General features: G+C 48.8%; 1 protein-coding gene across 4 annotated transcripts in view; it reads left to right on the top strand.

The window, feature by feature from the left end:
- Positions 1 to 23,194, top strand: part of RAB11FIP5 (RAB11 family interacting protein 5) — a 109,508-nt gene that overhangs the window by 67,303 nt on the left and 19,011 nt on the right. Inside the window, exons 4-5 of one of the 4 annotated variants that reach the window (XM_077816052.1) lie at positions 20,031 to 20,049; positions 20,298 to 20,501. The exons of 1 other annotated variant lie outside the window; for it this stretch is intronic. In XM_077816052.1, coding sequence (XP_077672178.1) covers positions 20,031 to 20,049; positions 20,298 to 20,354 — 76 coding nt within the window. In that variant the 3' untranslated portion in view covers positions 20,355 to 20,501. Of the gene's footprint in view, positions 1 to 20,030; positions 20,050 to 20,297; positions 22,986 to 23,194 lie in introns of those variants that run through there. 2 more of the 4 variants (XM_077816049.1, XM_077816050.1) reach the window with 2 other exon arrangements.

The following is a 23,194-nucleotide window of genomic DNA, read 5'->3' on the forward strand; positions in this document are numbered from 1 at the left end:
ACTGTAGCTCTTTAACCAAGCTGCCCCAAGATACAATCTAAAAAGCCATGCTGTTGTGACGTTGCTCTACAGTGTAAATGGAGCTGTGATCCCAAATTAGACACACTTTCCAAACCTATTTTCTAGCCATGCTGTGATAGGAAAAAATACTTCTAAGGGGGTATAAATATCTGTCGGCGTCTCCTGCAGGGGGAAGGCTGGTCTTGTGGCTAAAGCACAGGACTGGGAGTCAGGAGCCCTGGGTTCTATTCTTGCTTCTGCCACAGATCCACTATGTGAGCTCAGGCAAGGCAGGTCCCCCTTCTGGGCCTTTGGGATGATACAGTTCTCTCCGGGATGGAGGTTTAACTCCGTAATGTTCACAAAGCATATTTGAAATCCTTGGTGGGAAAGTGCTATAAAATATTATGCCTAGGTAGCTAACGTTCCCTTTGTACTTCCTGTTGCACCCAGTTGGGATCTGGGGGATCAAGATAGCTAGTGACAGGTGCATTGCTTACAAAGGAGGATGCCTCCCTGATCTTTGATTCAGGGTGGCACTGTGCTGCCCAAGCCCCAGGAGGGTGGTAGGTGGGTAACACTGGGTAATGTGAATGAACCCTTTTGAAGTGGCTAATTCCAGCTCTGCTGTTTCCCTCTTTCCTCCTGCTTATGCATCTCTAATTGCTCTAGCATAGCGTGGTTATTCATCCTCTACACAGGTGCAGGAGTCTGTGGCACATGGAACTATTTCAACTTTGTGCCTCTTATATGCTGGTTCTATCATGGAGATGCAATTCCCACCCCCATCCTCTTCATTCTTCTTAATGGTTGAGTTCTTGTGGGGGTGCTGAGAACCATTGAACCAAACTGTAAACCCTGTGTCTGATGGAAACCACTAAAAGCCAGGGGGTGCAGGAGCACCCCTAGTTCCATCACCTGTGCATTCCTGTCTGCCATTTTCAGCCCCATCTTCCTGCTGATATTGCAGGGAGTGAACCCACCCACCCCAGCAATAAACCCACCCACCACTGACTTCAATAAAAAGGATGAATGCAGTAACTCTAACTGGTGGCTTATCCCTGGTCCATCAAGGAAAATAAATTCTGAAGTACATTTGGCTCGCTGTGCTGTTAGCTCTGCATGAATCATGCTGTTCTTAAGAATTTGTTTAGGTTTACAACATTGCCTGGAGTGGAAGCAGGAGGAAAAGTTTGTTTGCTCTTTGGAGACTCAAGCTTTTAAAAAAAAAATAAAAGGGTGTTTTGAGAATGCTGGTCTGGGGCTGCATAAGAGGTACAATCCCTGGTTTGTTTGAGGTAAGGGCCTGGGGTGCTGAAACAATCGGTTCACATACTAAAAGGGTTTCTTACAATGTTATCAGAGTGCAACAGGTTTAGCTTCCTGCAGCTTGAACAAGGATGATAAAGTATGGCTACCTTGTATGCTCATTATTAAGGGGAAAAAATAACTCTTCCCTTGTACCCCTGTGGAAAATGCTACAGTTGCAGGAGGCCGTGGACACATGGAACCAGATTAAAAGGGGGAATTATAAAAGGAAAAAATAAAATCACTTTTCAAAGACATTCCTCACCTCGCGGACTTCCACCTTACGTTATCAGAGCTTCGCTCCCACGGCAGTTTGGGGCAGAGGGAGGGTTCAGTGCTTGCTACATCTGACAATCAAGTCAGATGTTACAAATTACAATCTTACTGCTTGCTACAGGAACCCCTCACTTAACGTTGTAGTTATGTTCCTGAAAATGCGACTTGACACGAACGATGTTAAGCGAATCCAATTTCCCCGTAAGACTTAATGTAAATGAGGGGGTTAGGTTCCAGGGAAATTTTTTTCACCAGTTTTAAACAAACAATTTAATACTGGTACACAGTGGTGATGATTGTGAAGCTTGGTTGAGGAGGAGTCAGAGGGTGGGATATTTTCCAGGGAATGCCTTACTGCTAAATGATGAACTAGCAATTGGCTGAGCCCTCAAGGGTTAACTTTCACACTCTACAAGGCAGCCGGAAAGGAGGGAGGGCAGACAGAGAGAGACACCCTGTGTGTATTTGAGAGAGAGAGATGCTCATTGCCCCTTTAAGTATGAAGAGTGGGGTCAGAAGTACACTGGTTTGTTAATTAGATCAGCAAGCTGAGACCAGATTGCAGCTCCTGCCTAAGGCAGGAGTCTTGGGGAGCAGCTCCAAGGCAGAGAGCAGGAGCAGCACATGGCAGTGCGGGAAGGGACAGCTGAACTGCTGGCAACTGATAGCCTGCTGAGCAGCTGCCGCACAGGGAACTTAGGAGAGCGGGGAGCTGATAGGGGGGCTGCCGGTCCACCCTGGTTCCAACCACCCACCAGCTAGTTCCAACCGGCTGCTCTTCCTGCAAGCAGTGGACAAAGCAGGCGGCTGCCAAACAACGTTAGAAGGGAGCATTGCACAACTTTAAACAAGCATGTTCCCTAATTGATCAGCAACGAAACGTTAATCAGAACGACTTTAAGTGAGGAGTTCCTGTATTTGATGGGCGCTTTTGAAAGAGTTTTACCCACTAAAGGACTTCCTGAGATCTCAACTCCTATTAAATGTCAATGGGACTTGGGCGGCTAGGTGACTTTTGAAAATTTTATCCAGTATGTTCACATCTTATATTTCTTTCCTCTTGGCGAGGGAAACTAAACTAGTCAGTTTTTAGTTAACTTCACTTTCTGCTTCTGGATCACTAATTCTGTGCTGACTATACAGTAGAACCTCAGAGTTACAAACGCCTTAGGAATGGAGATTGTTTGTAACTCTGAACAAAATGTTCTGGTGGTTCTTTCAAAAGTTTACAACTGAACATTGACTTAATACAGCTTTGAAACTTTACTGTGTAGAAGAAAAATGCTGCTTTTAACAATCTTAATTTAAATGAAACAAGCACAGTAACCGTTTCCTTACTTTGTCAAATCTTTTTTTAAACTTTCCCTCTATTTTTTAGTAGTTTACATTTAACACATCTCTGTATTGTATTTGCGGGTTGTCTTTTTTTCTCTGCCACACCTGATTGCATACTTCCGGTTCCAAATGGGGTGGGTGGTTGACCAGTCAGTTTGTAACTCTGGAGTTGTAACTCTGTGGTTTTACTGTATATCTCTGTGCTGACCAATTTGCCAACGCCCCTGTGCTCTACGGGTAGGGCAGCATTAGCCCCATTTTACAAGTTGGGCTCACTGAAGCAGGCAAGTTTAGTGAAGTGTCCGGGGCTGTGTGGTAAGTCAGTGGCAAGCTCTTCCTGCTTCGCTTCTGATGTGGTATTCAGGAACCACAAGCAGCAGCCCTTCTCCATTCAGTAACCCAGAAGCAACTGAGCAAGTCAGTAGCAGTGTCTTCCTGCAAGAAAACCTCCACCCAAGCCTCCCTTAGAATGGCGACTTCCTTTCTGCTGCCTCTTTTTGAAGCCGAGTAACTCCAGCTGGTCAACTGAGTAAGCAAGTAGAACTTAACATGGGTAAAGAGCCCATTGTTAAGTTGCCTGATTACAGGCAACTTAACAATGTCACAAGTGAAGGCCATGTAGTTAGTGTGGGTGGTTTCTACTTTGGGTAATGGAACACACCAGACCCTGTGAACTCACCGGCACCTAGTTTCTGCAGCACTTGTGGAATTGTGTTCCAGGTGCAGATCAGTTTAAACTTTCAGGTTTGATTGAATTCAATAAGAAAATGAAATCACTACTGGGTCCTTCTGTGTCAGGTTTAAATATTAACTAGGTACAATGTCCTTCCATTTTCAGTGTGCAGCTTATTTTTGGCTCAGGTAGACGTTGGCAGGGGTGAGGTTGGAGGTTTCAGTGTCTGGGTGGGGTACTGTTAGGAGCCGGGAAGGCATGTGGGAAGGGTAGTTTGGAATTGGGGGAATAAGCACAGTGGCTGGAGGATTTTTGATTAGTCATTTTTGCTGATGACAAAAAATAGGGGAAACCCTCCAATTAATAGGAGTACTTGTGACACCTTAGAGACTAACCAATTTATTTGAGCATAAGCTTTCATGAGCTACAGCTCACTTCATCGGATGCATACTGTGGAAAATCCAGAAGATGGTTTTTATATACACAGACCATGAAAAAATAGGTGTTTATCACTACAAGAGGTTTTCTCTCCCCCCACTGCACTCTCCTGCTGGTAATAGCTTATCTAAAGTGATCACTCTCCTTACAATGTGTATGATAATCAAGGTGGGCCATTTCCAGCACAGATCCAGGATTTAACAAGAAAGTCTGAGGAACAGTGGCGGGGGGGAGGAAAAAACAAGGGGAAACAGGTTACCTTGCATAATGACTTAGCCACTCCCAGTCTCTATTCAAGCCTAAGTTAATTGTATCCAATTTGCAAATTAATTCCAATTCAGCAGTCTCTCGTTGGAGTCGGTTTTTGAAGTTTTTTGTTGAAGAATAGTCACTTTGAGAACAGAAATTGCGTGACCAGAGAGATTGAAGTGTTCTCCGACTGGTTTTTGAATGTTATAATTCTTGACGTCTGATTTGTGTCCATTTATTCTTTTACTTAGAGACTGTCTGGTTTGGCCAGTGTACATGGGAGAGGGGCATTGCTGGCACATATCACATTGGTAGATGCGCAGGTGAACAAGCCTCTGATAGAGTGGCTGGTGTGATTAGGCTCTATGATGGTGTCCCCTGAATAGATATGTGGGCACAGTTGGCAACGGGCTTTGTTGCAAGGATAGGTTCCTGGGTTAGTGGTTTTGTTGTGTGGTGTATGGTTGCTGGTGAGTATTCGCTTCAGGTTGGGGGGCTGTCTGTAAGCAAGGACTGGCCTGTCTCCCAAGATTTGTGAGAGTGTTGGGTCGTCCTTCAGGATAGGTTGTAGATCCTTGATAATGTGTTGGAGGGGTTTTAGTTGGGGCTGAAGGTGACGGCTAGTGGAGTTCTGTTATTTTCTTTGTTGGGCCTGTCCTGTAGTAGGTGACTTCTGGGAACTCTTCTGGCTCTATCAATCCATTTCTTCACTTCTGCAGGTGGGTATTGTAGCTCTAAGAATGCTTGATAGAGATCTTGTAGGCGTTTGTCTCTGTCTGAGGGGTTGGAGCAAATGTGGTTGTATCGCAGAGCTTGGCTGTAGACAATGGATTGTGTGGTGTGGTCAGGGTGAAAGCTGGAGGCATGTAGGTAGGAATAGCGGTCAATAGGTTTCTGGTATAGGGTGGTGTTTATGTGACCATCGTTTATTAGCACTGTAGTGTCCAGGAAGTGGATCTCTTGTGTGGACTGGACCAGGCTGAGGTTGATGGTGGGATGGAAATTGTGGAAATCATGGTGGAATTCCTCAAGGGCTTCTTTTCCATAGGTCCAGATGATGATGTCATCAATACAGCACAAGTAGAGTAGGGGCGTTAGGGGACGAGAGCTGAGGAAATGTTGTTCTAAGTCGGCCATAAAAATGGCATACTGTGGGGCCATGCGGGTACCCATAGCAGTGCCGCTGATTTGAAGGTATACGTTGTCCCCAAATGTAAAATAATTATGGGTAAGGACAAAGTCACAAAGTTCAGCCACCAGGTTAGCCGTGACATTATCGGGGATAGTGTTCTTGACGGCTTGTAGTCCATCTTTGTGTGGAATGTTGGTGTAGAGGGCTTCTACATCCATAGTGGCCAGGATGTTGTTATCAGGAAGATCACCGATGGATTGTGGTTTCCTCAGGAAGTCAGTGGTGTCTCGAAGGTAGCTGGGAGTGCTGGTAGCGTAGGGCCTGAGGAGGGAGTCTACATAGCCAGACAATCCTGCTGTCAGGGTGCCAATGCCTGAGATGATGGGGTGCCCAGGATTTCCAGGTTTATGGATCTTGGGTAGTAGATAGAATATCCCAGGTGGGGGTTCCAGGGGTGTGTCTGTGCGGATTTGATCTTGTGCTTTTTCAGGGAGTTTCTTGAGCAAATGCTGTAGTTTCTTTTGGTAACTCTCAGTGGGATCAGAGGGTAATGGCTTGTAGAAAGTGGTGTTGGAGAGCTGCCAAGCAGCCTCTTGTTCATATTCCGACCTATTCATGATGACAACAGCACCTCCTTTGTCAGCCTTTTTGATTATGATGTCAGAGTTGTTTCTGAGGCTGTGGATGGCATTGTGTTCTGCACGGCTGAGGTTGTGGGGCAAGTGATGCTGCTTTTCCACAATTTCAGCCCGTGCACGTCTGCGGAAGCACTCTATGTAGAAGTCCAGTCTGCTGTCTCGACCTTCAGGAGGAGTCCACCTAGAATCCTTCTTTTTGTCCAGGCCTGAGACCTATTCACCCATGTTTTTCTAGGATCATAACGGGTTAGAACAGGGGTTTTCAACCTTTTTTTTCATATGGGGACCCCTAAAAAATTTCAAATGGAGGTGCAGACCCCTTTGGAAATGTTTTACACAGTCTGTGGATCAGCAGGGGTCTGCGGACCACAGGGTTGAAAGCCACTGGGTTGGAATGATCAAATGAGTATATTTTAGTGACCAAGGGCCAATAGAATAGTGAAATATGTCGTTAAATAGGATTAATGGGGCAAATTGCAAATATAGAAATTCACTCAACCGGTTAACCATAAAGCGAGGTTATGGTAAAAACACACAACACTTTATATCTTCAAAGGGCTTTAAAACCCCCTAACTACAAACAAACTCAATTAGCCTAAAGGGAGACCTCCCTGAGCTATTGACTAATCGCTGGTAGCAGCTCTGTGCACTTTGAAGTTGGCTGCACACAACTTCTGCCAGCTCTGTGGCTCTCCTGACCTAACTTGACCAACCTGCTCAACTGGACATATTAAGGTATTGGATTCAGCACGGCCGTGCACCTTCTGTAGCCATTTAAACCTGTGCAAATCGGGTGTAAAATGCTACCTCGGGTGAGAGAGAGGGGAGTGCTGCCAGGTGGCATTTTGCACCCACCTTGCATTCACTTGGCACAGAGGTAAGTGACATCATGCCATGCAGGGTAGTAGAGAATCGGGCCCCCATTGTTTTGCTGAGCCAGTGGCCCTTGTCGCTGCAAGTCTCCGAATGCAATCCCACTTCAGTGAAACCTGTCACTACCCCAGCACTGGAGATGGCTTCAGGGCACATGATGGAAACGGTCCTGAAATAAAGTCTTATAACATCCCTGGGAAGTGTGCAGTAGGTTGTGGCCTCTCCCACTTCACAGGTGGGGGAGTCAGCCAGATTTTCAAGAGTAGCCACTGAGTGGGGGGGGGTGCCCCGTTAGACAGCTGGGGCCTGGTTTTCAGAAGTGCTGATCACCTGGAGTGCCCCTCGGCCTCAGGTGGAGCTGGGGGTGCTCGGCACCCCTGAAGTTCAGGCCCCAGGTGTGTCGCGTCGGGTAATGCGGATCAGTGGTTCCTCCTTTCCGTTCGGGCCAAGGCGACTTGCCCAGAGGTCTGGCTGGAGTCCGTTGCGGAGGTTCGAGCGGGAGGGCTCCTGCACCCCGGCCGCCTCCTCCCCACAGCCTAGGAAACTGCAGAGGGGTGAGGGATGAATCCGCTTCTTCACGGCTGACTTCCTGTTTCCTGCCAGGCCGGCCTGGGAAGGGCTGGGCTGGGCTAGGCCAGGCCAGCCGGCACCGTCCTCCCCAAGCATCAGCACCAGCTTGCCCCAGCCAGCGCACGGAGTAGCCGCCGCGCCGGAGGTGGGTGCCCCTGGGGGCTTGGCTGACTCTGCGTTCGGGCCCTTCCTGCGGCCAGGCCTAGCCTAGTCCCTGCAGGTGAGGGGGATGGGAGAGGTCCAGGCCTGGGGAGACGATCAAGTTCGGGGGGGAGCTCCCCGGCTGCTCTGAGGAGGCGGAGGAGAGCCCCAGCCCCCCGATAGGAGAACCAAGCTGGGGGGGCATCGCCACAGAGCGACTGGAGGGCCTCGCTCCCTTCCCCTCCCTGCCTCGGCGACAGATTTCCCTGGGACACCGAGCGCCGAATGGCCGGTGGGTGGGTCTCCGCTGCCTGCTGGTGTCACGGCTCCCGAGGGCCCGTTCGGAAGCGGGGGGGCTCGCTGGGCCGGACACTGTGCAAGCCCCTAGGGCGGGGCGGCCCCTGCTCGCCGTCTCAGGCGAGAGGCTCGCCGAGCAGGTGTGAAAAATGGCGGCAGCATTGAGCTGCTCGGACTAGCTCTGTGCTTTAACGGCGCCGACGTTCGACATGCCCTCATTAAAAATGCCCGTAGCCCACCCCCCACCCCCCCGATCCCTTAACACTCAGGCCTCCCCTTGGAGAAGGGGCTGCGAGCCCTAAGATTGTATGCAGTGTAGTTGTAGCTCTTAGACTGACTTTTGTTTCACCCCTTCTACATGGACTCTCTTCCTCCCCGCCCCTTACGTTGAAAACACTAAAGACTCCCTCGGGTGCGGGGCCTTTGGGGTGCTCACTCTGCTGCTCCCAAGGGGGCAGGAGGGGAGGGTCCCTCCAGGTGTGCGTTGGGAGAGCAGAAATCCCATTGATCAGATGTGCAGCGTATGCTCTGAAGCCTTTGCCAGTGAAGGTGATCCGGAGACCTACCTGTAACTAATCCCCACTCCGGTTACTGTACTTTCCCTCATCCCCAGCCCTGCAACACGGCTCAGAGTCCAGGGTACGGACACCCTTGGGGGGCTGCTGGGCCAGGTGTCCTCAGAGGTCTTGGCCTGGCCCTGGGAAAGTATATAACTGCTGCCTCTGGTCTCTCCCTGCAGGAAGCGAAGGCCTTAAAGTGCTAGTTTTCCTCGAGGACTCCATGGTGCTGGCTGGGGGCTGCTGGCAAAGTTCTGACTCCATTAATGCCCACAGCAGCACAGGGGGGCAATTCCTTCCCATTGTTGTTTGAGGGGAAAAACACCTGATCTTTGTTTCTATTATGGCTGGAATTTGAGCCTTGACCTCTGTGCCTCAGCTTTTCCATGTGCATGTGGTTTTATTTCTCTTCTAATACAGATTTACCCTCCTTTTGCAAAGCACGGTGCAATCTCTGGATTGTGAGTGCTTGCTGGACGAAGTGCAGTGTTGCTGTATTTACTCTGCAGAGCAGACTGGGAACTGTAGGAGAAATCTCACTGATTATCTGTTGGCCCAAGATGAGGCACTCGAGTTGCTTGTATTTTTTTTTTTTTTAATCAAGGGAGGCCAAGATATACAAAATACTGCCAAACAGTGGATTCCTTTCCCCCCACATTTATTCATTTATTTTTGCTCATTGATCTGTATGTTCCTTTTATGGGAGTAGCTGGGTTAGTAAGTATTTTAAGACAGTGATTCTCAACCAGGGGTATGCATGCCTCTGGGGGTACTCAGAGGTCTTCCAGGGGGGTGCATCAGCTCATCTAGATATTTGCCTAGTTTTACAACAAGCTGCATAAAAAGCACTAACGAAGTCAGTACAAACTTACATTTCATACAGACAATGACTTGTTTATACTCCTCTATATACTGGACACTGAAATGTAAGTACAATATTTATATTCCAGTTGATTTATTTTATAATTAAATAGTAAAAATGAGAAAGTCAGCAATTTTTCGGTACTAGTGTGCTGGGACACTTGTATTTTTATGTCTGATTTTGTAAGCAAGTAGTTTTTAAGTGAGGTGTAACTTGGGGGTACGCAAGACAAATGAGAGCCCAAAGAGGGGTACAGTAATCTGGAAAGGTTGAGAGCCACTGTTTTAAAAAGCAGTGCAGACTTGTGAGTCTAGGCTGCTGCAAATATATGGACACCCTCCCTCCCCCCCCCCCCCGGGCCCTGTGTAGTCCTTAACACCCTCAGATCATAGTCTGACAAATAGCTGATATGGTAGGAAGAATTGGGATGCGTTTCTTGGAATGTTTTCTACGGTTGGCTATTCCATGAGAATGTGAGTGGGGGAGGAAGAGGGTGGGGCTAGGGAAGGGAAATCCAAACCCTGGTGTGAAAGCTTGCCTGGTAACTGCTCAAGCAAGAGACTCAAGGGAGAAAGTTTGTTGTTGATTGAATTCTGACTGTGTACTCGGTGGTCTGCAGACCTAGAGAAACTCCTAGTCCCTGCTGCAAGGAGCTTACAATCTAAAGACACGGACAGTAGCTTGCCTGTAATGGAAGAACATCCATAGACTGTGAAGGAAGCCCTGTTGGGTGTCAGCAAAGGGGCTTTGAGGGTGGTTTTATGGTGGGGGTAGTTTGGTCAATGGACAGACAATGAGGAAGTTTCAGGTGAAGGGGCTGTTTGGAAGAATGCACAAAGGGGAGACTGAATAGTTTAATAGAGGCTCTGGAGGAGGGTAGGCAGCAAGAGGGGTATGGCAGTGATTAAATGGTTGCTTTTAACAGGCTTGCTGGGAGCTTGTCTGACTGTGGGTGCTGTAGACTGACAGGTCTTGTCATTTGCTCTGCCACTGGCTCACTCTGAGACCTTGGGCAAGCCACCTGATGACAGCCTTAGTTTTCTTATTGCTAAAATGAGTATGATGCCTCCACCTTAGATGAAGGGAGGTGTATATAAACTGCTAAGTGCTATTATTATTTCTGAGTCTGACGACTTGAGGTGTTGGAATTGGAGTAGAGAGAAAGAGCGGAGACTTAGGCTTGACCAACTATCTGACACCAGGGCTCTTCTCCTAAAGTCTAAGGAGGGAAGCTAAAGGAAGTGGATTGACTGGTGGCTAGGAAAAGGAGATAAGTACTCCTGCTGTACAGCAGGAGGGCCCAAGTGCCCAAATCAGATTGGGCGCCTTTTTGGGGGTTTGTACAGCACCTCTCCCGGTCAGAGACGGCTCTTGCCTCAAAGAGCCTGCGATCTGGATGAAAGTGACTCAGTGAGTGAGTGTGGCAAATGAGGACAAGTGAATGCCAACAGGAAGGTGTGTTAGGTAAGCGAGCCGTGTGTGTGGTTTGCAGGGTTTTGTAACAGAGCCAAACGAGGAACTGGTGTTGCTAGACCTTGCTGTCCCCATCTCAGTTTGACACTTAAATAATTTCTAGTGTTGTCATGTTCAGGATCTAAAATCATGAGCCGCCAAAATATTAGGGTCTTACAGAGCCTTCTAGGGAAAGGGTGTGGTGAACGGGTTTGTGCTGTCACCTGTCACTTTCCTCTTGGATTGATAGTGGAAGCTTTTCCAGATTTCCCCTATGTCCAGCCAGGTACGTCCCCATGGTCCAATCCCTGTCAAGGTACATGTATTTCCAGTGGCAAGGATAGGGATTTTGCATGCTGGAGAGCTCAGTATCAAGTGTGTACATAATGCCTGTGATCAAATATTTGATGGGAAACGTTTTCTTTAGCCTTTATTCCTCCTCTGACCCCCAGGAGCAATAATTTATAGCTGGCTGCACCTATGAATGGTTGGTCTCAGATAAACATCTGTACTTCCCGGGGAGCATCGTGAAGAGAACACAACCTACAGGCAGATTTCTAGGAAGCTAGCATAATCACCTGCTGTTCCAGTACCAAGCTGGTTTGAATTGGGGTGATTGGGCTGCCGGTGTCTAGTTAGAAAGACCAGTACAATATTTTAAAAGGCACTGAAGTCAAGGATGCTCAGCCTGACCCAGCTGATATTTTTTCTGGATTCTTGCTGTGCAGCTCTTAACTGAGAGCTAAAAATATTTGGGGGATAATGGAGGTAAAGCTTTAGCTGAATTGGTGCCCATGTGGTGAAGAGAGTGTGTTGTTCAGGGATTAGATCTAGGGACTGAGAGCCAAGTCTCCTGGGTTCTTTTCCCAACTTTGCCACAGATTTGTTGCAGGACTGGGCACTTGGCCTCTCTGTGCCTTATTATCCCAATTTTGCAGGTGGGGTAAATCTGGGAGTGGGAAGGATGTGAGATCCATTAACTTTGGTAATAGCTTTGAGATCCTTGGACCGAAAAGTGCTATACTGGTTATTGCTCTTCCTAGTTTTGTGAGAACAGCTCTCTGGCATAGCATGGCTTTGTTGAGACATACTCTTTTAGAGTCCAGCACTGTCACAGTTACTGTGAAAGGATTTTAGCTCAGTTCAGTTCTGAAGCTTTTAAAGGTCTTTTAGTCTGGGTGTTTCATTTACTGTTCTGGGAGGGCAGGCACAAAAATTTAACATCAGGGAAATAGGAAGATTTTTTTTTTTTCTCTCCACATGACAGATTTTTTTGTTTGTTTGTTTTTGTTCTTTAAATTCAAACAGGAGCAGAAAATAATTGAATCCCCACCCCACCTCAGAGGCTGTAGGAGGAGTTTCAGGTTCTTGGGTTCTCTGGCAAATGCCTATCCTTCTATCACCTTATGTTCCGGGGGGTGGGAAATGCCTGTTTGGATTATGATGTTGACAGGAGTGGTCGTCATACAAGTTCCCCCCTCCCCCCCCCCCCGGTCAAAAACAGGTATTGAGCAGAATTTCTAGAATGGGAGCTCAGCTCCTCCCTTCCCATATTTAAAGAGGTGTGGCTGAGAGTGGCAGTTGTAGAAGGAGCTGGTGGTCAGGACTCTTGGGTTCTAGCCCTGTGTGTGGTGCTGACTCGATGCATTTTACTGGTCAGTTAACCTCTGTGTCTGTCCCCTGTGAAAGGGGGACGAAAATACAATGTGTTCCAATCCTGCCAATTTGCAATGTGCTTTAAGTGCAAGGTGATGGTGTTAATGTCGTCCTGGTGTCAGGGCTGCAAAAGCCCTGTTTCCCATAGGGGAGGGAGAAGTTTCCTCTGGCAAGTGAAGGGACCTGCACAATGCAGCACTATTTAAAAAAAAAAAAAAAAAAAAAAAAAAAAAAAAAAGAGTTTTAACCCTTTTGGTTGTGAAGTATTTTTTTCCGAATGTGAGTAGAAACCTGCACTTATGCAGTGTCACCTCCCTGAGCCTGCAGCCTTGGCTGCCCCTCAGGTCTTTGCCAGCTGCCCCAGAGTGAAATTAACATCACTCTGGTCACTTTCACTGATGCTGTACAGAACTGGTAGGCAGAAGCCATGCTCTCAAGGATCGTGTCCGTTTCATGCTGCTGGTGGAGTGGAGTGGTGCATCAGTGGAGGTAGGCGTGGTAACTGATCATAGGGGTGGACCATCTGAATAATGGAGACAGGAGGTGGGGGTAGAGTAGCGTAGCCCTAGAGGGGGTCACTTCTCCTTTTCAGCATCCACAACTTCATATGAAAGAGCCTCCAAGCAGTGTCTATGAATCATAGAATATCAGGGTTGGAAGGGACCTCAGGAGGTCATCTAGTCCAACCCCCTGCTCAAAGCAGGACCAGTCCCCAACTATGGAGAGCACTGTAGCAGAAAAATCAACTCCCACTGAATACTTACAGCCCTGTTCTTCAGAACTCTCTACAAACATTCATTTACTAACCCCCAGCAGCCCTGTGGGATAGGCAAGTATTATCACAGTGTTACACATGGGAAATGTGGGGCACAGAGTGGCAAAGTGACATGGACAAGATCACAGGGGTCGCTGGTGTCAGAGCTAGGGTTAGAACTTGGGAGTTCCTGGCTCCCAGCTCTTTGATCAGATCTCTGACTGCACAGCGCTCTGTTATGCATGGGCCGTATTCAAACTCCCAGCCAGGGCTACTCTTCTGACAGGAGAGGGAAGCATGGGGCCAGCTGCCAGCAAGGGAGAGAAATGGAATGTATGTGGGAGAGGTGAGGAGACTGACAAAAGTGAAAGCAAGATCAAGTCAGTTAAACTCCTCCAGATGTAAAAGCAGTGGAGACAATTTTGCAGCATTGTAAATGCTGTCCATCAGAGGCGTGGTGCCAAAGAACTCCTCGAACCTTCCCTAGGGAATGGGAACGTTGGGTGTTGGGCTCTGCTGAGCAGGGTGGAAGTGTAGCTCTGATCCTAATACATCAAACATCACTTATGTTTTCAGGACCGCTCCTTGACCTCAGTAATACAATGAAGAAGGGGGTTTTTTTTGTTTGTTTTTTTTTAAACTAAAGTGGGAGTTTACTTTCCATTGAGGCAATGCAGAGCACGCACTCCCCCTAGTGTAAAGTTTCTTTATTTCAGAGGAGTAAAACAGAAGCAGGAATTCTGCTTTCTGGAGGATTTTAAAGACTGTGACCATTTCTAAAAAGCTTCTACCTTGGACTAGAGAACAGCCAGCAAAGGTGAGAGCTGCCCCTGCTGATCAAAGACACGGCAGGCTAAGGGAGTGCCAAGTATTTGAGTGTCGGACGCGTGTATGATCTCCAGTATTGTGTGTGTGTGTGTGTAACCCCCTTTGAATGCCAGGGGTTCTGTGTGTATCTCGAATGGAGTACAGTTGGTCCCAGATCCTGCAGAAATGTGACATTTCAGTATTCTTAAATCTGTTGAAATTGGCTTTGCTTTTTTTTCTCCCCCTCCCCCCCCCCGAAAAGCCTCTTGGGCCACAGCGAGAAATGCTGTTCTGGAGTGGATCCCTTCATAGTTATGTCGATGAGAGCTGGAAGGATGCCCTGCGTGCTGGGGACAGTTCACAGTCTTATTTTCAGGGTGGGAAGGATTTTGGCTTTAGCGCTAAAGACTGGGGTGGCCAAGCGTAAGGTGACTAGGTCAGGAGGCTGAACAGTGGCTGGAAGGGTGTACATAGCTATGCTTCCAGTAACTCCTGTTCTTCCAGCAGAAATATAGTTCTCACAATCGACAGGGAGAAATGTACAGGTTTTTGTAGCTAATGGCAGAGGGTTGCACACTTTGCTGCTCATGTTGACCAAGCTCTGTGCCTTGTTCAACCTTTTAAGTGTAAATGTAGGTCGGGGTGGAGGTAGGGCTGGCCAGAGTGTGAGGGGCTGGCTGGGGACTGGGGACAAGAGCCCGGGAGGGTGGGGCAGCTGCACTGGGGGCGGTGAGGGTTGATTTTGGAGCCACCTGGCTGGAATGGGGAGGAGGGCCTTGTGTGGGTATGCCGCTCACCCTCCATGCTTGTAAGCTACTGCCTCTGATGTGTAGACAGCAGCCATAGGGCTCCACAGAGCTTCCTCTGCCGGCATCACAAAATGGGCAGTTTATGATGGGCTTAATTTCAGGCTCTTTTAGTTTCCTCCAAAATCAGCAGGGGTCTGCTTGGTGCTCCCTTTATCGTTCTTCGACGTTCTACCATTGCTCGGATGTGGTTTTCTGAAGTTGTCGCGTTACAGACGTATGACTGGAGAAATGCCGTCAAGGTGAATGTAGGGCCTTGCTTTGCTTGGCCAAAAAATACTGAAACCAATTCAGAGCTAGCACTGCAGGTGCAATGCTGCATACCCTGGGCCAGGGATTGCTGGTGTATTTAGCCGTGGAGAATTGTAGAGCTGGAAGGTCAAGAGAAATATCCAGATGTGCTTTACAACCCCCTGAGCGAAGGTGGATTGGAGGCAGGACAAGACAAACAAGACAGTGGATCTGTGGACCCAGGGGATGGGCTTGTGGTTAAAGCTGTAGCCCCAGAACTCTGGAGAGCGGGGTTCTCTTCCTGGCCTTTCCACGGGCTTTCTGTGGGATAGTCTCGGGCCTCCACCACTTGGTTCCTTTGTGGGGTCTCTTACTCTGTGCCAAGGGGAGGTAAAATGGTCCCAAATCCGAATTCTCTGCTCACACCCTGGTGGTGTTTTTACATTTGCTGTGCACAGATGTGAATGGCAACACAAGATGACAGGCAGTGGGGAATTTGAGTCATCTGTCTGAGGTTCTCATCTGTAAAGCAGGGGTGATGAGGATGATGCTTCCTTACTGCACAGCAGTGTTACCAGCATAAACCTGTTAGACACTTGCATGTTTCAGTACTGAGTGCCACAGAAGGCTTGTGAATAATTCAATAAAATGGCTCCCTGATGTAATGCCGTTGTCTTCCATGGAGTTTGGCCCATTATATCCTTCCTGTAGCAGCATTCTGTCTTCCACCCAAGGACGATTAATGCTCCATCCGTGAAAGATGGTTGCAGTGGACCCTGGAACAATACAGAATGTGCCCGAAGTTTGGTTTCAGTGTCAAGTTTATGTTGGGCCATATTCATCAATCTTAGTGAAGGTTCATGGGCTGGGACTGCCTTATGGCTTGGGACACAAACCACGTGTGTGAAATTCAGAGGCTTTATCTGTCCCAGTGAGTCCTTAGTTTCATTGTAAAGAAATCTGGTCTTGATTTTCAACACTGCACCTGGATAGCTTTCTATTCTTTCAGATTAAAAAATAAGTAATGTGGGGGGGGGGGGAAGGGGGGCAATGCTGATAGTGGAAGGCTCATTTAAGTTTCACCAGAACTGCATTTCTTTGACTGCTCTCATTGTCTAGTGTGGATCGTAGCTGGAGCTGCCGTTAAGAGGAAGAATAGACAGATCCTTTCCTCCATCAATAGAATTGATGGGGTCATATAAAAATGAATTCATGTTACGCTCCTGTTCCAGGGACACAGACAACTTGAAATGCAGTCCACTATGCAAAAGTAACATAATTTCAGGCCCTGCACTTTTCCCCAAACTCTGCCCCTTGCCTCAAAATGACTTTTTTTTGTTTTTTTTTGTTTTTTTTAAGGAAAACAGTTTCTCTTTTGGTCATAGTAGGACAAATCCACAAACAGCAGGTGAAACTGACTAGCCAGAAGGTAAAATGGGTCAAACACAAAGTAAAGGGTGGGTGGGGGAGGCTGTTATTTTTTCAGTCTAAGTGGCATGATATATATGTAACAATAATGCCCCCCCAAAAAATTCAGAGATTCATTTAGCTGGGATTGGTCCTGCTTTGAGCAGGGCGTTGGTCTAGATGACCTCCTGAGGTCTCTTCCAACCCTAATCTGCTATGATAGTCTTTAAGTTGTCTTGGCTGTGTTCCTCCCAAAGCAGCTCTGCTGAGGTTGGTAAGGCCAGCATTTTGGCCTTTGCTGCTGCTTTCCCCCATTCCATCTAAACTTTTATGTATAGTTCTGGTTTTGAAAACATGCATCCATGCTGCGTTCGTTTCCTATTCTGGAACTCTCCCGGCGTACATTGCATCGGCTGGCTTTAGGCAATAACCTGCCAGTACCAGATCGGCCTAGAGGCGTACGATGACTGAAATTTACTAAGGAAGCGAGCTTAGTTTACAGCCTTCATGGAGAAGTTTATAAATCACAAAAAAAGGGAGCAGGGGAAGAGAAAATTTCGATGGGAAATTTATTTTAAAATACCTTGATGGCACGAGAAGTCAAGTGGTGCCTATAAGCTCCAGTGAAGTTATGCAGCCTCATGTTCTTATGTAAACTATCTCTGTGAGAGAAGGCTGAAGGGGGATGGAAGAGAAGGTGCTTTTTACATTTCCTCCTAGCTGAACTTTAGCTACACACAGAGAGATGCTTGCTTAGTGGCTACTGTGACTAGTGAGGGCCCAATCCTGTGACATCAGTGAGAACAAGACTAGGCTGTATATAGAATAAACAGTGGCTTTCAATCTTTTTTGTCATTTGCAGACCCCTAAAATATTTCAATTGGAGGTGCAGACCCTTTTGGAAATCTTAAATATAGTCCACGGACCCCCATTGCTCCACGGACCACAGGTTGAAAACCATTGGGCTAGAGACTGACAGTATAATACGGGTTTTTGACTTTTTCCTCCCCCTCCACAAACTTTGATTTGCCCAAGTCATTGACATCAATATTTCACTTGTGGCTGATCACCCTAAAATCTGATTTTTTTTTACTGTGTGGCTCTTCCCCAGAATGGTAATTCGCTGCATTATTCTGCCCCATAGGAGGTCTGGTACTCCTGCTATTTGAGTTGCTCTGCTCTGAGCACAGAGGTGGTGGGTAATTGTCTGTAGCCAGGTCAGGTGCTGCCCATTCAGCCCTCCCAGGGAATGCAGGAGGCCATATGAGAATGCAGCGTTCCAACCAGGAAGTGACCAAGAAACCTCAGTCTGAAGAACACATGGTAAGACAAGTGGCTGATTGCTGAAGGGACCCCGCATTGGTGCGTGAGACTCTGGTCTTTATGCCATCTTCATCTGACCGTTGCCATTCGCCTTTGCCACTATGCAGTCCGCTTGCTGAGTGCAGGCCCTAGAATTGGCTGCTTAGTTACTGTCTCAGCTGATCCCTTAGATTTTAGAAGGGGGGGGGGAATGTATCTCAAAGTAATCCCTCCTCTGTGACCACTTTACCTTAGAGCTGCTCAAGCAAGAGGAGGGTTCTCTGGGAGGCACCAGACTTGCCAAGAGCCCAGCATTTGTGGTTTCTTCTCTCTGACAAGGGCTGGTAGCTGAAAGCAGAGCAGGTAGCTACATGTTTTCCCCTCCACTCAGAGATTAGCAATGCCATTGGCGCCTGCAAGGGCACCCACCCGAGGACCCTGAATTCGGGTCTTATGAGGAGAACATAATGCCCAAAGGTCTGTGCAAGAATCAGGGCCTAAGTGTGCTGAAGCAGCCCCTGCTCTAGAGACCCTGTCACCATCTTCAGTTCGTTTGTATGAAGTGAGTGTGCCAAGCAATAGGAAGGAGGCTGGGAAGATAGCGGGATGATCACACAATTATGCAGGCTGGGGATGGGCACAGCGTTAGGTAACCAGATCACTGACCCCTTTTAAAAAAATGATCTTTTTGGAAAGTCCTCATTGACTCAGCTCCTGTGCCAAACAAGTGACCGTGACGGCTTATGATTTGTATACTATTTGTTTGATTCCCCTCGTCTTTATAGTCTGTCCCCAGCCACCCCTTTACCTGCTGTCAGGGGAGGATCCTTGAAGGAGCCAGAGAGCACAAACCGCACTGATTGGCTGTAGGGCATATGATCTGAAATCTGGGGCAGGGAACTTGCCACCAGAGCGTGTTGGTTACCTCTCTGTTCTAACCGCTCAAGAGTCTGGAGCTGCTGGGAGGGTGCTGCCCCCTGGTGCTGCTGGAAATGGGGGGCTTTTGGGATAAATGTGTCCCCAAAGCCCTAGACTCTGTAGGGAGTACTGGGCAAGGAGATTCAGCTATCCCCCTTGTGCTTCTGACTGCTGAGTCTTGGAGGAGAGGGTTTGAGGGCAAGGATTGCCTTGTGATTGAAGTACTGGCTGGGAATGGGAATTCCTGGCTGCACCAGGGACTCCCGTGTGATCTCATGCAAGTCTGTTAAGTTCTGTGTCTCAGCCCAGGGGTAATCCTGCTGATCTGCTGCCCAGGGCCTCATGCGGCTCCACTCCAGAGGTTTGTGAAATGGGTTGAATTGAGCTGGCAACACTCCAGAAAGGAGGAGGATGATAGCCTCTGACCCGTTGTAAAGGTGGGGAAGGATCTGCATCTCCATTGGTACAGCCAGGGAAACTGAGTTGCGGGGGGGGGGGGGGGGGTAATGGCCTGTTTCTTGGTGGTGCTGAGATCCCTGCAGCTTCTGTTGAGTGGGACAAGGGATAGCTCATTGCCTCGGAGACACGGAATGGGAGTGGCTTGCCCAAAGATCACACAGGGAACCAGCGGCAGAGGTAAGAACAGAACCTAGCTCTCCTGACTCCCAGCCCAGTGCCCTGGCCACATGCTGCCCCCTGCTGTTTGTTTGTTTTCTCTTCAGCTATAACTGCAGTTCCTGTGTTGACTTCAGTGTTCAGGGGGCTCTGTGGGAGGAGGGGAAAGGGAGGATTTTGAGAGCCTCTCTCTGCTGACCTGATGTGAAACCAAGCAAACGACCAGACTCTGGAGTAAGTCACTAAGGGCTTGGGCTTGCAACCCTGACTCACGTGAGTCAGCCTTACTCATTCCAGGAGCCCTCCTGAATTCAGTGGGACTACTCGCATGGGTAGAATTGGAAAATTGGCATCCAGAACAAGTTTTCAATCAATGAACAGGGAGTTTGGGCCACAGGTGCTGAAATGAGGCTCCTCTCCAGTTCTGTGTTCCTCCAAGGTCATTTGGTTCAGCGCAGTAGGAATTCTGTATGTTGTAAAGAAACAGGGTGGGGGGGAGCACAAGAGCTGCCTTAAAACAAGGGGTTCCCTTTCCTTTATATCAGTGCATGCACTATCCATGCATCTCTGTCTTAATCATTGCTCTGCTTAACAGGAAGGAATGTGTGATCCCTGCAGCACTGCACAGCTTTGACCATAAGTGTTTGTGGGGTGGGTGGGGTGGGGTGGGGTGAATATACTTAAGCGCTGTCATAGTATTAACCAGGAGGACTATTTTGTCTTCCCTCCACAGCCTGGAAGTGTCTCCTAAGGTAGAAACCAGCTCAGATGCACCTTCTCACTTTTCCCCTTGTTCCCCTGTCCAATGTCCTCCTGCTGGTATAGTCCATCCTGCTCGCATGCTAAGCACTAACCTTTTAACTGCTACTGAAGAAAGCCAGTTTGGATGCCTGTCCCCTACCAACCCATTCCTCCACTCCTTGCACAGCAACCCTTTCTTTGAGGACCTCCTTGCTGACCAGGTACTAAACTCTCCTTCCCCTACTCACTTTTTCTCTAGTTTCCAGTCTGGGTCGCATGCTACCAAAGAGGTCGTTGGGCACCTTTATTCCTCTGAGGATTACAGTCCCTCTGCCTCCCTAGGACTTCACAAACCACAGCAGGAGTCTTCAACCCAAAGCGCTGGTGCCCCTATTCCAGAAGCCACTCCCACATCCCAAGGACTCAGCCCTCCTCGAGAACAGACTCTTGCTACTCCTTCCGTCTTTGACTGGGATGACACCTTTGATGCCTTTGCGACGAGTAGACTCAAACCAGAAACTCGGGAGGAAAGCCTTTTGAATTCTGTAGTTATGGAGGACGTGGCCTACATCGATGATCCAAGTCCAACAGGAAGCCCAGCTGAACTGGTTCATGAAAACCAGACTGAGAAAGCTAAGGCTGAGCCACAAGGTGCGGATGAAGTGTCTCTAGGCCCAGGGTCCTGGGCAGATGTCACAATCGTAAAAGAAATGGAGGCAAATGTACTGAAAACAGTGCAGGAAGCTACACGGAAAGAAGATGGTGTGTTGGGTCATTTGGGCTCTCTGTTGGAGAGTGAGAAAACTAGCACCTCTCAAGCCTGGTCTGCATTGGGAACTTCAGGGAAGGAGGAGGATGCAGCAGCATTGACTACTCAAAATAGTGCTAGAGAGAAATGGGACAGTGAAACTGTGTGCGTAGAAAAACTGACTGTAGCATACAGTGAGGAGGAGCCCAATAGTGCAGGGGAAGATGAATGGACGACCACGGCCACAGAAACAATTGGCGGTCTATGGGAAAGTGACCAAACCGTCGCCGAGAAGGAACACGAGATTCAGGAGAGCATGTTCAGGCCACGTCCACCTTCCGACGAGGGCATCTTCGAAGAGGAAAGCAGCCCTGTGAATGCCCCCGGCCTATTGACCAAAAGCAACTTAGTCTTGGAGAAACCCAGTGAGGCACTTCCTCAGAATAAGGCTGCCCTGTCACTGTTGGGGTCAAAAGTGGAAGCGGCGGAGAAGCCATCAGCTGTAGTCGACATCGGTGACGGTCAGGATTCTAGTAACACAGAGGGGATGATTGATATAAAGCCACCAGGAGGTGGGCTTCAGACTAGTGCACAATTGGAGGCAGATGAAGCCAGCATGAAACTCGGTTCTGACTTTCACGAGAGACAGATCCCCTCTGCTGTATGGACTGAGACCCCAGAGAGGGAGGAGGAGAGCAGTGGGGCAGCTGGTTTGGAGATAACCATGGGGGCACCGCCGCCAAAGCCTCCGAGATGGTTCACACCCTGGGATTTCAGAGAGGAAGATGATGAGGCCAATTTGGACACACAGATGAGCCAGCAAGGCAACGAATATCAGTGTGAAAATGAGGAGGGCCCAAAGGTGGCAGTTCAGCCGCAATATACCCATGTAAGCAGAGAGAATGTTTCCCCAGTGGCTCCCAGCCCACCTGTGTTGGGAGCAGCGATAATTGAAGCAAAAGCGAGGCGCGTCCCTTCGGTTGCTGGAGATGCTGATTCTGCCACAGAGGACTGGGTGGCTAATTTGAAGGCAAGAGCTAATGAGTTCACAAAACGGGACACCTCTTCTGGGGAAAACCTGCTAGAGATAAATGAGGAGACTGGGGCTGAGCAGTTCGAGACTTGCCCTTCGAAATTCTCTCTAGACAGATTAGGCCTGTCAGATGCTGAAGAAGACTCAAACAAATTGGAAATGGTAAAGCCAAGTTTCCACTCCCAGTCACAACAGCTCACCGAGCGACGCTCCGGCGCCGGGTGGGGCTTGTCGGAGACTGCACCGGCGTTCCCAGAGAGGAACGAAATACTCCCTGAGCAGCTGATTCCTTCAAAGCCCGATACTCCCAGAGATCCAGAATCCAGCCAATCGGTGCTGTTCTGCACAGCTGTGGAGGAGCAGCGGCCCGCTACGCACTACCCAAGCCCCAGCCCAGCTGACCAGCTTGAAAGGTTAGCTCTGCAAGAGCATCCCTCGCAGCCAAGGCCTAAATCGGGGAAGGGAGATAACCAGGGACATCTTGGCAAAGCACCAGCCCAGCCAGCTGAACGGGAGCCTCAAACCCCAGAAGCGTTAGAGAGCCTGACCTGCGTGTCAGAGCAGGGTAGCTATTCAGCTGACAGGCCTGAGCCATTGTCGAGTCAGCGGCTTAGCTGGTCAGTGGATCAAGTGATAGACTTCAAAAAGGCTGAATTCTGGAGGCCAGTTAGTGGGGAGGAGAGCAGAGAGCAGGCTGACACTTCAACCCTGGGCAACCCTTTCACCCCCAGTGTCAGCCCCTCGTCCCCAAACAATCCCTTTGTGGAAAAGCCACCAGATGTACTCCCGATTCAGGCCACGTCACCCGAAATGCCTGGTCAGGGAGGCTTAAACGTCAAAGACCTTCACAAGGAAGCTGCTCCCCATGGCTTCCAGCCCGCTAACCTCCCTGGGGACCCGCTAGTTGAGCTTCCTTTCTTGCATGGCAACCAGCCCTTGGCCTTCTCCACACCTTCTCTTGTGGCCGCGACTAACCCCCAGCAGTTCAATTTCCCTTCCCCCATCATGTGCCCTACAACTGGTGGGGTGCCTGCGGTGACCAGCCGGGCAGCAGCCCAGTCCTCCTGCCCTTTGCTGCAGACCAGTGGCATGAAAGTCTCAACGCTCACGGTTTTGCCCAAGGAGACACAGCCGGCTGAGAAGCCCTCTTTCCATCAGACAAGCAGGTGAGCACTCCGGGGAAGGCGAAGGGTGTGTCCTCGAGGGAAAATAGCCCCCTTCCTCCCTTCCACTGTTGGGCCTTTAGGTAGCACCTGCAGATAGAACGTCTGTTGGCCAAAGTTGTCAAGTAATTCATGCAGCAAAGGAAACTGCCTCAGCCTGCCTTTGTTCTCCTACCCCGTCCCCCAGATCTTTACCCACTTCCAAAGTGAAG

This window comes from Eretmochelys imbricata, chromosome 4, assembly GCF_965152235.1.
Source record: "Eretmochelys imbricata isolate rEreImb1 chromosome 4, rEreImb1.hap1, whole genome shotgun sequence".
NCBI lineage: Eukaryota > Metazoa > Chordata > Testudines > Cheloniidae > Eretmochelys > Eretmochelys imbricata.